We start from the raw sequence: 15,220 nt of genomic DNA, 5'->3' as shown, positions 1-15,220 counted from the left end.
CAGTTTCTTGTATGCGCTTCCGGGAGCATCCTGTACACAGGCTCCTGGCAAATGAGATGCTATTCTACACTTTGTTCTCCTGATAGTCTACCTGGGAGGTCATTCCCTATCAGCACATAAAGAACTGACATTTTACGATGTTGAATAGGAAAATTGCTTTTTAAAAAATGAGTTTTACTAGTGGTATTTCAAATTTCCTTGAAAGACACACAAAAAAATCTATCACCTTCTAAAATAAACATATATTTCACAAGGATTTTAATGCTATTAAAATTATTAATCATTACATTACTAAAATTATTAATAATTATATTGCTAAAGCAAAAAATTTCTCCGTAATGACTGAATATCCAGCTTAGAACTGCTTATTAAAATTAGGACCATCAGAGACACACACACACTAGAAATTTCTAATGGAGTAACAATACTTTTTAAATAAATGAAATAAATTTTCACCCTAGAATTACAAAGCGCTTGACCCCAATGTTTCTGCTGAAAAACAAGTACAGATTCAAGTCAGTATTTTATGTGGGAGAGTGAAGGGGAAACCATACGGCTTGGATAAGGATTCGGCCAGTCACTGAATTGCCCATCCAAACAATGAGCTCCAAGCTGGTGACTCTGCTCTTCATTATACAAGCCACAAGCATCCCACAGAATTATTTTTCATCCTTCCAAACTGGTTTTTGCCTTGGGAAACTTGGGTCAATTATTTTAGATTTTCACTTTTATCACTTTTGAAATTGGGACAAATTCCTAAGAATGATATAAACCAACAGGAACTCCTGCCAGCAATTATCTGCTCAGACAGCAAATCGTGGGTAGAAACAAGAACCTAGTCCATCCCATTCCTTCTCTGAAAGAATGAACCAGAACCACCTTTTTGAGTTCGTTCTCTCTCCTCCAGATTCCATACTAAAAAAACGTCCTTTGCTAATTTATTCTGTATTTTCCAAGGCCCTAACTTTGGGGAATCATTCCTGTTCTCTAATCGAAAACTCTTCCTAATACAAATTAACCCCGATTCATGACTCAGTAGAGCAGAAAAGGCAGGCATATCCAGAGACAGAAAACACGTCATCAAACTACACGTCAGATTTCTTCTCTGAATTAAATAACATATAACCTATCTTATTTTCTCATAATCTTCATGTTTCTCTTCCATTGACTTATTTTGCTTGCTTTCCAAGGCCTCTCTGAATGTTCTTTTCATTACCAGTCAATGATCCACTCCTTTATAAACGTGAAGCAGTTCAGTTTCAGAATCAGTTGTAAGTGAAGTAACTGATAAACATTCACCTTTTCTTTAAAGGCCATTTGAAGTACTCACATTCAGTCTGAAAATGATTACATGTACAAACTAAAACAAACAAACAAACAACCAACACCAAAAAACTATGCATGATTTAGTGCCATGAAAGCTAATAAGAAATACATGTTTGAGACTAGGTAGAAAATTAAATTATTTAAAAGTTTCTGGACCTGACATTGTAGTATTCCATTCCAGAATTAATCTGATTTGCCATTGTAAAGTTAATAGTGACATTCGAAACAAGTTTCTGGCTATTTCTCAACACGTTCAACTGCAGATGTTTAATGACATCAGGGAACCAAACGGATAATCCGTAGTACCTGAAAGACAAAGAAATGTGAGTTTGTAAAGGTGCCGGAACACCAGTAGCTATGACCATCTCCCTGACATTTTCAGAGAGGTGGTGGCTCCCGGAGAAGCGCTTCTGATTAGGACTGGCCCCCTCTAGCATTATGAATCATCAAATAGTTATCTGCACTGTGCCTCCCCACCACAATTAAGTCTGCAAAAATCAAGCAAGAGGAGTGGCCTGGGTTTACCTGGAGAACCCCAGGTCTGTAATTCCTGAAGCCCTCTTTTGGGAAGAGACACTCATAAGAAGCCCATCCTGTACCAGCACGTGGCATCTTGCCCTGATGTTTTTCTCATCACCTCAGGCTGCACTGAAGAACCCCATCCCCTAGTCTGGTGCTACAAACTCTTGGGGTCCAAAAACTGTGAGGGCCCTTAAAGAACAACCTCTTTATTACTGGAAATCTTTCTCAGTTCCTACATTACTGTGGTACTCCTAGCCTAGGGGCAGAGCCCCATGCTCGAAGAGTTTCAAGGCTGGGAAAAGGGCCCTTTAAGTTATTCATCAGAAAAGCCAGGTTATTTCCTTCTTTCTGCCTCTCAACTCTAATGTGTTATTCTAACAGGTTACAGCTCAGTCTCTTCAGAACGGCAACTACTAACCACACGTGGTTACCGAGCAGTTAAATGTAAGTATAAAATATCAAATTTGAATATTTACAAAAAAAATATAAAATTAAGTCATTCATCATTTCAGATTGATTAAATGTTAAAATGATAATATTCTGGACACAAATGAGTGAAATAAAATACATTATTAAAATTAATTTCACTTGTTGCCTTTTTCTTTTTTTTAAAATGTGACTGCCAGAAAATTTAAAATGACACACGCATGTGGCTGACATAATCTTTTCACTGGACAATGCTGCTCTAAACTGGTGGTTCCCAAAGCAGCGTCCCTGGACCACCAGCAGCAGCATCTGAGAATGTATTAGAAATGCAGATTCCCAGGCTCCATCCAGACCTGCTGAATCAGAAATTGGAGGGTGGAGTTTTCCAAGAGATTCTCCTGATGCACATTCAAGTTTGAGAACCATTGCTCTAGTTTATCCCCAGTTACACTGAGTTCCAAAGGGGAACAAGTGCTTATGAGCATAGCTTTTGCAGACAGACACGCTAGGTTTGAATCCTGGCCTTACCACTTACCAGTGGTGTGATCTTGGGTAAATTATCTAAGCCTCAGTTACCTTCCTGTCTCTAATATCAGAATGATGGTGGTACCCACCTTCCTGGGTAGTTCTCACATTAAATGGAATGCAAAGTACGTAGCACACAGTGAGTGCTCAAAAGACTAAGTATAAGACTAAGTTTGTATCATCACTGCTGTCATCAGGATTCTGAAATATCTCTGCCCCAGGATTCCATAGACTCCAACCCTTTTTCTTCACAGATCATGAAATAATTACTGCAGGGGTGTGAGTGGTGTCCACTGAGTAAGAAATGACTTGGGATTAGCAGGGCTCTCTAGTCACATTTAGAGGAGAAAAATCTTTAAAACCAGCAACAAGGAGGGAAGCATGATAACCTAGAACACCCGTCATCGATAACATGAAGGGGTTTCAGCTAATTTTTCATTTATTCAGCAAATGTTTACTGAATAGCCACCGAAGGCTAAGCACTGTTTGAGGTTTCAGGGGCATGATAAGGAAATCACAAAGCTTAAAATGTGGTCCGTAATAAGTAAACAAAGTAAACAAACCGTAACTTTTGCCCTGTAACTCTTCACTTTTGTCTTGCTTATCTTTGCATGCAGCCAATGTGTAGCACACAGTAGGCATTTAATACTTGTTATTTTTCAGCCTTCTCTTCCTTCAGAGATGAATGGGTTTTTTAGAACCTGAGTGGGAGTTACTTTACATCTTCTAAATCAACCCTCTCAATTTAGAAATAAGGAACTAAAACTTGGTCATGTCCCCAAGTCACAAGAGAACACCCCCCACTTTCTTTGTCTCTTCCTTTCTTACAACGCACAGCACTGGGAAAGGCTGGTCATCCATGATGACTTGCTGTTTTAATTTAGGGATGTTAAGAAATGGAACTTACAGCATCAATACTGGGCTCTACCAGGCACTGAGAGCCTACTGACCTGAAAGTACAGGGTGCCTACCTACCTGCCTTTTTAAAACAGTAACTTAGGCAAAAATTGAGTTGCATGGAAATTCTAAAGTGTATATGTCAACCATTAGCAAATAAAATTCTGAAATGTTCTCCCAACCACCTCTTTTCCTAGAGCATAGATATGGTGATTTTACCCATTCGACAACAACTATTTATTGGGTGCTTATTATGTGCCAGGGTCATGTAACAGTGAGCCAACCAGTTTAAAATCCCTCTTCTCACAGACCTTCCAAAGGGGGAAGACCGAGCTTTCTTTATTCTTTATAGAATAAAAAAAGCTCTTTGTCAATTAGAAGATGGAAGTTGCGAGGGGAAATAATAAAGCTGAGAAGGGGACAGGGAGCCCCGAGGGGCTGCAGTTTTTAAAAAGGTGCTTCAAGGAGGTATAACTGAGAAGGTGACATCTGAGGAAAGACTGGAAGGAGGCACCGAAATGAGCCAGGCCACAGCTGGAGGCCGAGCAAAGGCCCGAGGTGGGACGTGTTCAAGGAAGTTCTGGCACGTTCCAGGAAGAGCAAAGAGCCTAGTGCGGTTGGGGTCAAGTAAAAGGAGAGGAGGGTGGAGGAGTCACGGGGACAAATCATTCACGGTCTCAGCGGACTTCCTAAACACTGCTGGTTAGCTTTACAACAAAATAAAGAAAATGACTGGCTTATGAAAACTGTAATTGTCAGCAAATCTAAGCTGAAAAAAAAAATTCTTTCCTAGAGGTTAACAGCATCAGGCTAAGAAAAGAAAGCAGTGTGATTGGGAGTTACAGTGTGGAAATGGAAAGATGTCACTCACCAAGGACTTAAACACCACTTACCCAAAGGACAGGGTGAACCAAACAATGGTGAGCTTTATGGTGTTGTCCCGGACTGGGTAGGTGAAACATCTCATGAAAGTCAACCAAATCTGTGAAATAGTAGAGAGTCAGTTTTCTTCTGCAGTAACCCAGTCAATCCCACTCTTCAATCCCCTCCAACAAATTAGTACAAATGTTGAGTTTTCTTTGGGCTGGATTATTTTAAATTTAAAATGTAAAAGCTAAAGGCTGTAGGAAACCAAATACTGGAATTTTCATTTGTTAGCTTCCCGGAGGCCAATGGACAAAGTAACTCAAGATTTCAGCACATCCTGTCACTGCCAAGAATCCTCGTCTAACACCTTCCCTTCTAAGATGGAGAATCTTGGCTACCCCACTGATCGCAAGGGGATCCTATTACCCGGTCCCATTCCAGGAGTTAGGTGTCCTGAGCAGAAGTGGGAAGAACCCCATTCATGGGACTGGTTCAGTCATCCCTGATTCTGACTAACCTCAAGCAACAAGTTGGCCCCCAAGTCAATTCGGGCTTGTTACTTACTCCATACAGTTCTGTGCGGATCCGAACAAAACACCTCCTGTACCATGTTCCTGTGTCACTCTCAATTTCAATCAGCTCATCTATTTGTCTTGGGGTTTTGATTCTGTTTACCTGTAAAGAGCAACAGAGGGCAAAGTGATGAGCCGTCTTCTCTGAAGTTGCAGAGTTTAAGCTTATAATTTGTTTTTAAAGGAGCAAAAGCTGACTCCAGCAGAAAGGAAGCAGGTATTTGATACAGAAGCAGGTATTTGAACATATATGAGACCACTGCTGTTAGTATACAGACTCAAATGGCACCTAAAAGAACTGAATAAAGGATGAATGGGAGGGAATACCATAGAGAAATGGGGGAGGAACAAGTAGTAATGGAATAATATGAAGCCAAAATACCCTTCTCTGAATTATTACTAAGAAGGCATTCATTAGCAGATAAAACATCTAGATAGATTCGATTTTGGATTAAGAATTACTTTGCTTGACTTAGCATGCATAAGTTCCTGGGTTCAATCCCGGTACCTCCAGTAAAATAAATACATAAAATAAACCTAATTCCCACCCCCACAAAAAATACAAAAACAAACAAAAGAAGAATTACTTTGCTTGAAGTAAAGTGACTGTACACACTTTTCTTTGGAATCTGTCTATTTGATGAATTTGGCTGCTAAATTTGGAATCTACAAATTTGCCTTAAAGCTTTCCAATCAAACTTTTATTCCTAGAGCATCCCTGTGACCTTTTCTTCTTCCTCCCGCACCGAATCCACAGTGACTGGTCATCAAATACCCACAGGTGACCATGAGGCGAAGTCCAGTGAATGAGCTTTGACTACAAGCATCAACACTGACTCTTCAGTGATAGATGAAGAAATGATGGAGGTTCAGCCTGAGAAGCTGTATACATGAACTAGTCTCCCTTTGCTAAGGACAAGAACCAAGAGTCAGGAGAAGCAATGCTTTCAACACAGAGAATGAAGCCTGAAAATAGACAGGAAAAAAATGAAGAATGGTTCCTTTGTGGACCTTTCTCATCTGAACCTGTTAGTCAACACCCACCTGCTTTTGATACACCTGAGAGCGGACACAGAAATGTGTACACATGTTACCCCTACCAGAGATAACTTCCAAACAGATCTTTTGGAGAGTCTGCCAACATCTGAAGCAGGACTTCTATTGTAAGAATCCAAGAGTGGCTTCTGACAGATGCAATTTGGGGACCCTTGGTATTTTCAAATTATACCAGGTGGGCAATAGCCTCTTCCTGACTATGTAAACAGAGATGTCTGCATTTAATGAAAATTATGTCTGAGTTAAATATGGGATTCCAAATAGAGTCAGTTCCAAATCAACCATGTAGGCATTATTTTGTGACACTACAAAAGTTTTGGGTTTTTTTTAACCACAAGGTATTTTTTTAATTGAATAAAAGATTCTTTAAATTCTATAGTGCCTAACAATTTTCAAAAGTTTCACACAGATGATTTCATATAATCCCATAATAACTCAGTTTTTTTCTCCTACCCGTATATTGCCCCTCCCCACTGGTAACCACCAGTTTGTTCTCTACGAGTTCGCTTCTTTATTTTATTCATTAGTTTGTTGTATTTTTTTTAGATTCCACATGTAAGTATTTTTGTCTTTCTCCGACTTATTTCACTTAGCATAATACCCTCAGTCCATCCATGTTGCTGTAAATGGCAAAATTTCATTGTTTTTTAATGTCTGAGTAGTATTCCCTTGTGTATGTATGTATATGTGTATATATATCTCTATATATCACATACATTCTTTACCCATTCATCTGTTGATGGACACTTAAGACTGCTTCTACACCTTGAAAATTATAACAAATGCTGTTATGAACATTGGAGTGCACCTATCTTTTTGAATTAGTGTTTTTGTTTTTTCAGCTATATACCCAGGAGTGGAATTGCTGGATCATATGGCAGTTCTATTTTTAGTTTTTTGAGACACCTCCATACTGTTTTCCATGGTGGATGCACTAATTTACATTTCCACCAGCACTGTACGTGGGCTTCCTTTCCTCCACACACTTGCCAGCATTTGTTCTTTGTGTTCTTTTTGATAATAGTCATTCTGACTCAACATACTGCTTTTGGGAGCTTTTCTCTTCTCCACTCATCAGGGTTTGTGCAGTCTTTCATTGGCACCCATGGGGAGCCAGGCCTGGCACTAGACCCCAGAGACACAAACATAGAACATCACACCCTCCAAGCAATGACCTCCAAGCAAATAGAAAGTATTCCAATAGAATCCCTGTCAGATGGGAGAGACGTATTATACAGGAACACCCAAGCTGAACTGAGAGTGAGAAATAAGGCCTTGTGGACTGTGGAATTTGAGCTGGAGCTTATGGAGAAGTACGTCAGCTGCCATGTGTGTAAACTATTTGAAGGGCATTCCAAGTGGGAAGAGTACCATGTACAAATGTCCCGAGGTGTGAGAGAAAAGAGGGTGTTGGAATCTACAAAGAGTTTGGGATTCCTGAAGAACAGTCCAAAGGCAGAGAGCAGTGAGTAATGAGGGCTGGACCAAATCAGCGGCAACAGGGTAGAAATTAAGGGACAATGATGAGAGATATTTAGGATGGAGGATAATAGGACACAGTAATTTCTTAGATATGATGGAGATAAAGGAAAGAAAGAAAGAGAATAGTTTTCAGCATTCTGATTTGGATGGTACTGGTAGTACTTGCTGTTGAATTTGGAAAAAGAAGTTTGGAAACTCTCAAGATGAGAAATTCAGATTTTGAAATTCAGAATTTGAAGGGCTTATTCAGTACATAGGAGTATGCCCACAAAGCCCTCCAACATGCACGTCCGATGCACAGCAGATTTGCCCAGTAGGAGCTAGAGATCCAGGAGGTAGCTGAGATCAGCTGGGCGAACGTGTAGGCTTAAAAGAGAGGTTAGATGCAAATAAAGCCCTGAAAAACAATATTTAAAGTAGGCACACAAAAAGAAGAGCTTAAAAAGGAGACCTTGCAGGAATGCATGTAAATTCACTGTATTGTAGATATAGCAAGGAAAAAGACATATGTCATGGCAGAATCACGTAATGACTTCGAAAGTCACATATAAATGACTTGAGATTACCCTTCCTTTTAGAGTGTTCCCACCTTATTCCCGCCTAACCTTTGTATAGTCATATTAACATGGTTGGCCATGAGTGAACTTGGTAACTCAGAACTTCTGGAAGGAAAAAGCAGGTTAGCAGGGCAATGAGGCCCTACAGAGATGCCTTCTCAGAAGTCTTGGGTAAAGGGTTTATACTCATCTGCCTGAGAAGGAGTAAGAGACACTGAGTATCTAAATGATGTCTCAAGACTTCCCTTGCCTTATGATCCTTTAATTTTAAAATACTCCTCCTCCACTGGGCATCTACCGAAAACAAGAGCCTGCTCAAAGGCTTCCAGAACCTCAATGGAGGACATGTGTTACTCATCCTCATTTCTCCATTACACAGCATAAAAAATTTTGCTAATTAAGAATCCGTGATAATTTGGATAGAGGCCGGAATGAAGTCTATCTTTACATGATGAAAAATTCATTTCTTATTAAAAAATGAAATAAATAAATAAGATGTCAGCGGACTGTTTCAACAGGAACCATTTCACATATTTTATGAACTATGATTGATATTATTTAGAAGACACTGAAGATCTTACATATATCCCCATTAAACTTATTTTAGACAAGAACTTTTTTGTTTAACTGTACCATGTCAAAGGATTTAAAAATCCAATGTTCTTTCCAAAACATTCCATGCATCCAATTTTCATTCATTTAGACTAGCTATACATTGAGAATAAATTTTGCGTCTAGAAGATGGGAGAACATTCCATACGGAGGGAGCAGCACACACAACAGCAGAGCAGGAGGCTTAGGTAAAACGGCAGCAGGAGGCACCGAGGATGCGTGTGGCTGGTGCAGCCAGAGAAGAAATTACAGTCAGGCCTTTTCAGAAGAAGTTGCTGGGCCCCTGGCCTAGACAATCACTGAGAAGTCAGACTCACCGTGAAGACCTTCTCAGGCTGACCCCGTGCTCTCATGTTTGTGTCATGAATTAACTTCAGAATCATCCAGGCTTCATCATGTTTTCCAACCTAAGAAATATGAGTAGACACGAAGTACCAGGACATGAAATGCACATACTCACTGATTTCCCATAACCACGTGGTATTGTCAGATCAAGGCGGGTGTCAGAGCGCAAATGCATTTAGGTTCATCCCATTGGAACATACAGACTACCTGGACATCCCTGAGGGCATCAGCAGGTCAAGGGATGTGCCTCTAACTAGAAATAGCACCCGTGGATAGTGACTTTCATTTATAAAACAATAAGCCGTGTTCTCTTCCTTGAGGGAAATGACTTGATTGAGGAGGAACTTTGGTGCTTTCTGGCCACGAGGCAGCTTTTTCACATGTTGGTTGTTGAAATAGTGTCTCCATGACACCAAACCCTCCATAGTTTCATAATAGGAAGGGAAAATGTACTACAATTAAAGGGAACTTGTTCCAAGGTACAAGGCTTCCTTGAGTATTTGTAATAATGACTGTTACCTCCAGCAAGAACCGTGGGCTTTCAGGCATGAACGTCAGGGCCACCACTGAGAAGACGCAGGGGAGGGCACAGACGATGACGAACACACGCCAGCTGTGGAACTGGTAGGCCGACCCCATGCTGAAGCTCCATCCTGGAAAAGGAAGAGGGGAGGAGTGAGGGAGGGCGCCCCCCCAGACCACCCGCGGGCAGAGCCAGGCCTCCGCCCACACTGTGGGTGTCCACACCTCCATTTATTAGTCCCATCTTACCACCCACAGGAGAATGAGCTGATCTGGGCTTTAGCCACAGCGACCAGCTCAACGTGGACCGCCAACAGCAGTGCTGAGGAGAATGGTGCTTGGAATTAAAGAGGTCTGGGCCCAGGGATGGGGGTGCATGTGTATTTTGGTACCACCAAACTCCAAAGGCCAAGGTGATTGAACTGGGGACAGTACTTTTTCCAACAGGCCCCTGTGCTGGATGTCTTCTGTTTGCTCCTCCAGCCCATGCTCCACTCTCGTCCATCCCCATGTGCCAGGAGATGGCCCCTGCTCGGCTATACCAACTGGCTCTCTTGCCCTCTGGCTTCCAGTTGGGTTTGAATAAAGGAGTCCTGTCCTGGCAGGAGAACAGAGGGCGGGAGCCGGGTTCGGGATATTTATTCCCCTTGCTTCCCTCCCTGCTGTGCCCAGCTGCACGGAGGTGTGACAGTGGGTGTGCTCATCCCCTGGCACCTTCTCCCGAAACCACAGTTCTTGTCAGTTTCTGGAAATCCCTCTTTGCTGTCACCCTCTGAGGCATAAATAGTGCAAGGAACTTTTTTTTTGGATAGAAAAATTCTTTCATCAAAACAAGTTTACATGTTGACACTTATGCCTTAACAAGAATAAATCTGTCCAAATTTAAACTGCATTAAGGACCAAACAGATACAATGTAATAGCAAGCGTTCCCTCAGAACAGTGGGTCCTGGTTCCACTGTAAGATCTCTGAAAAGCAGAACTCCAGCTACTGAACTAATTCAAACTTTTCAGCTATAGGTAAAAACAATTACCCGTGAGATCAAAGCTTACAATGCTTGTCACGTGCAGACACTGGTCTTAAGCCTTTTTCCCATATTCATAGTTTCCAGACATGAAAAGCGTCTGAGCTACTGCAAACCACCTACTGATCTAATATTCAAAATATTTTAGAAATGCTATCTGTAAATTACCCTTAAATTCTGTGTTAACTTTGGTTCACTCTGATTCAATAGCTGGTAATAACGTATAATGAAAAAGAATATGGAAAGGAATATATACATGTATAACTGAACCACTATGCTGTACACCACAAACTAACACGACATTATAAATCAATTATACTTCAATTAAAAAAAAAAAGGGGGTACAGGACGCCCTTCTGCTACTAGCCCCAAGGTGCTTTATTATTCCGAACTCTTTTCCATGACCCCTCTCTGAGGGTGTCATTGGTTTCCTGCTGGCACACTGACCAGCACGATTATTAAGAACTGGCATGTGCCAACCTTTCCATGTGCATGTGTCATACACTAGATCAAGAGAATTTTAAATTTCTAAATAGTATTTGACTATAAAATAATAAAAACAAGCCTAATAGGATACCAACAGAAATCTCATCTCTTCAAGAACTAAAAGGAAACCAATATTTGAATGGATTTAAAATTGTGGAAAGCAAGAGCCAACCATGATTCTAAATGAGAAATAATGAAGCATATCAAATCTAATTGAAAACAGAGAGATTTATAGAGGCAAAGATGAATTATGTGAGGCAAAATTCTATTTTTTTTTGCAATGCTTGGTATTTAGAAGGCTGCTGTGAGCAGAAATCAGATAGTCTGTGTTTCATGCCCGGGAGAGTGGTGTAATTCTTCTCTGTTCACTCAGGAGTCAAGTGAGATTCTGGAGGTCACATGAGTTCCTCAAGGCTGCCCAGCTGAAGTTATATACCAGGCTCTTTCCCACCAGGATTTGAGGCAGAAGCTTCCACCACACATGTCCTCATGTCTATGCTTACATTCAAACAGAATTTGTTGATGAATGGGGTAAACACCAATGACATGCTACATCAGTCTTAGATTAATAAACATTTTCTGGGAATTTAATACATAAGGATTATGTGGATTACTAAATTAACTACATCATAAATCTACAAGGGGATGTCTACTCTCAATGTTTTATGTAGCAGAAGTTCAAACGTCTCAAATATCTAAAACACAGAAGAAATTCTGATGGAACAGGAAAAAAACACACCTTGTTCACTTCGTACTTGATCTTAGAGCTTCATAGAAAGGACTTTTTTTTTTAAACGCTCTATATCCTATTCTTTTATAAACTGCATGAAAACGAAAAAGCTTTGGATGGCTGAGTTCAGCAAAGGTAATGTTTTAAATTCCAGGCTATAGCACGGTCCATGAGGAAAGAGTGAAGACGAAAGAGAAAAGCTTTCTGGTGCCTCTGCAATTAAAATAATTGCAGCCAGAAGATGCAGTTTTATTTAAAAAATAGGGTAAGTTATTTACTCAAGGAGAAAGTCACACTAGTGGGTGGAGCAGGAACCTTCTTGTGGTAGACAGGATAATGCCCCCACCGCCCTCCCCAAAGATGTCCTCTCCTAACACCCAGAACCTGTGATTATGTTACCTTACACGGCTAACATATTTTGCAGGTATGATTTACATAAGGATCCTGAGACAAAGTTATTATCCCATATTATATGGCTGGGCCCAACCTAAGTACACAGGTCTTTATAAGGGCAAGAGAGAGGCAGGGGAGTCAGAGTGAGAGGAGAAGATGTGATGAGGGGAGCAGACGTCAGACTGGAGAGAGTTTTGACGATGTTACAGCACGGTTTTGAGGATAGAGGAAGGGGCCACAAGCCAAGGAATGTCGATGGTTTGTAGAAGCTGGGAAAGGCAAGGACATGTAACTGCCCTCGAGCTTCCAAAAGGAGCCTCCAGAAGCCCTGCCAACCCATTCAGACTTCTGACCTCCAGAATCATAAGATAATAAACTTGTGTTGCTTAAAACCAGTAAGTTTGTGGTGATTTGTCATAGCAGCGATAGGAAAGCAACGCACTTCTCTTTGTAGTTAGAGTGCTGCCATTAACTGGATCAACATACATTACATTGGAGAATCTTAGCTCTCTTCTCTATGAAAGCTCAGGCTCCCTGCTTTTGCTTGGACTTCTCCAGGTGCCTCTCCAAGGACTTCAGGCTTCCTGACAGCAGGTCTTAGAAAGATTACCCTTCATTCTCACTGCTCCTGAGTATCACATCAGTGGGAGAGACACCAACAGCAATGTCATTCCATTTAGCAGTTTTCAGCCTATAGAGGAAATGATCATGACCAGCTACACTCAGAAGAGAAGAAGCTGGTCCAGAGTCCAGCTCTCAGCCTAGAATGTAGTTTCTTCAGGTGTAGATTCTTCTGTCCACAGCAGCTGAAGTTCAGCCTGCTCATTGCTGTTCAAGTCCTTCTCTACTTTATTAGCCATGAAGTCTGCCTTCTGGTCCCTTGCTGTGCGTGTGCGTGTGCGTGTGTGTGTTTTCACACCTCTAGAGCCAACAGAAACTGATGCCCACCTAGGTTTCTGAGCTCGTCTTCTGCAGGTCCCCTCGCTCACTTGGTCCATCACACCGACCTGCTGCCAATTCTCTGAATATACGAAGCTTAATTTCATCTTAAGGGCTCTGCCTTATTTCCTAGGAAGTCTAGTCATGCACTGAGAGGATGGTGGTAGACTTGAGCCAACATTTCTATGGGTTCTGAAGTGAGAGGGCTTTTTTAGTATCTCTTTTTCTCCATGAAGTCCCCTCGGAGTCTTGCTTTTGATGTTTTCCCTGCCCGGCCTGCTCTGTGTGAGCATCTGCACACATGAATGCTTCCTTCACACCTTCCATGTCTCAGTTTAAGGTAATCACCTCATAGAGGGCTGAATACCCAATCCCACTCGTATCACCAAGGCCCGTTTTATTGTCACCATAGCACTCATCGCTAACTAAAGCTGTGTGTTCATTGATTTTTTTCAAATTTACGATCTGTCCCTCTCCCCACCATGAGAGCAGGAACACTGTTTTTGTTACTTACCAGTACACCCCCCAGTGCCTATAGCAAGTCCTGGTCCATGGCAAGTGCTCTTTAAATGTTTGTTAAATGAATGTGTACACACACACACACACACACACACGCACACTCCTTTATGTGTTTACATGTTCATGAACATGTGCAGAATCACTGCAGGCTACTAAGACATTAGTTACTCAGGTTTTCTTTTGACTTTTTTCCCCCTGAATTCACACTAAACAGCAAAACAACTTTGATCTACTTTTTCAAATAAAACTTGTATACAATAAAATTTATTACTTTTTAACTTGCATTGTTCTATGAGGTTGATAAATGCATACAGTCACGTAACCACCATCATAATCAGGATACAGATTGTTCCATCTCCCCAAAACATCCCTTTCTTCTGCCCCTTTGGAGTTAACTCTTCCTCCATTCCTAACCCCTGGCAACCACTGGTATGTTCTCTGTCCCACAGTTTTGCCTTTTCCCCAACATCATATAAATGGATTCGTACTGTACACAGTTTTAAATTCTGGCTTTCCACACTTAGTATAAAACACTCATGCAGACTGTTACACATATCAACAGTGGGTTTCTTTTCATTGCTGAGTAGTATTCCATCATGTGGATAGATATGTTTGTTACCACTCATCAGCTGAAGGACAGTTGGAATTTTTCCACTTTTAGGGGATTATAAGTAAAGCTTTTATCAATATTTCAGACAGGTATTTTTGTGTCCCAAAGTTGTCCCTTTCTCTCTTGGGCAAATACCTAGGAGTGGGTGAATTGAGTCATATACTAAGTATATGTTTAGCTTTATAAGAAATTGCCAAACTATTTTCCACAGTGGCTGTACCATTTTGCCTTCCTATCAGTAGTGTATGAGCGTTCTAGCTACTTCACCCCTTCCCATCATTTTTTGGTCAATTTTTTTTTTGGTTAAATTTTGCCCATCATGGTTTTAATTCGCACTTCCCTCACACCTAGTGATATCTTGATTTACTTTCTGTTCATTCATTCATACTTTTCATTGCCAGTCACAATGCTGTGATATGCAGGCTGATAAGATTTATTCTCTGCCCTCAAGGAGTCAGAGTCCAGAGAAGAGGCAGATTTGTTACCATACACAATGAACAGTATGACTCATGCTAGAACAGGTTCTAAAGAAATGGAGCAGAGCAGTGGCAGAGATGTCTACCCCAGGGAGTCTTCTTTCAAGAGCTGTAGCCAGATTTCTTGTCTGATTTGGGCCCATGAACAAAGAGAGTGAATTCTTACATTTCTAACACTCAAGTTACAATTGAAATCAGTACTTAAGAAGTAGAGGAGATCAGCCAGGACTGACTGTGCCATGCCTGATCCCCAACTTTTTCCTGCTGTAGTACAACCATCTGACCGGAGGAGAGGGAAAGAGGAGAGCCCTAGAGGTAGGAGGGAGTCTGAGAAA

General features: G+C 41.1%; 1 protein-coding gene across 2 annotated transcripts in view; it reads right to left on the bottom strand.

Moving 5' to 3' along the window:
* Positions 1-15,220, bottom strand: part of SV2C (synaptic vesicle glycoprotein 2C) — a 196,281-nt gene that overhangs the window by 29,012 nt on the left and 152,049 nt on the right. Inside the window, exons 5-9 of one of the 2 annotated variants that reach the window (XM_031446878.2) lie at positions 9,707-9,840; positions 9,160-9,249; positions 5,128-5,238; positions 4,590-4,678; positions 1,483-1,632 (exon numbers count right to left, since the gene is read on the bottom strand). In XM_031446878.2, the coding sequence (XP_031302738.2) occupies positions 1,483-1,632; positions 4,590-4,678; positions 5,128-5,238; positions 9,160-9,249; positions 9,707-9,840 (574 nt within the window). Of the gene's footprint in view, positions 1-1,482; positions 1,633-4,589; positions 4,679-5,127; positions 5,239-9,159; positions 9,250-9,394; positions 9,469-9,706; positions 9,841-15,220 lie in introns of those variants that run through there. The other variant, XM_064481673.1, reaches the window with a different exon arrangement.

The sequence above is a fragment of the Camelus dromedarius genome, chromosome 3 (assembly GCF_036321535.1).
Source record: "Camelus dromedarius isolate mCamDro1 chromosome 3, mCamDro1.pat, whole genome shotgun sequence".
NCBI classification, from domain to species: domain Eukaryota; kingdom Metazoa; phylum Chordata; class Mammalia; order Artiodactyla; family Camelidae; genus Camelus; species Camelus dromedarius.
This window is presented reverse-complemented; position numbering and strand designations above follow the sequence as displayed.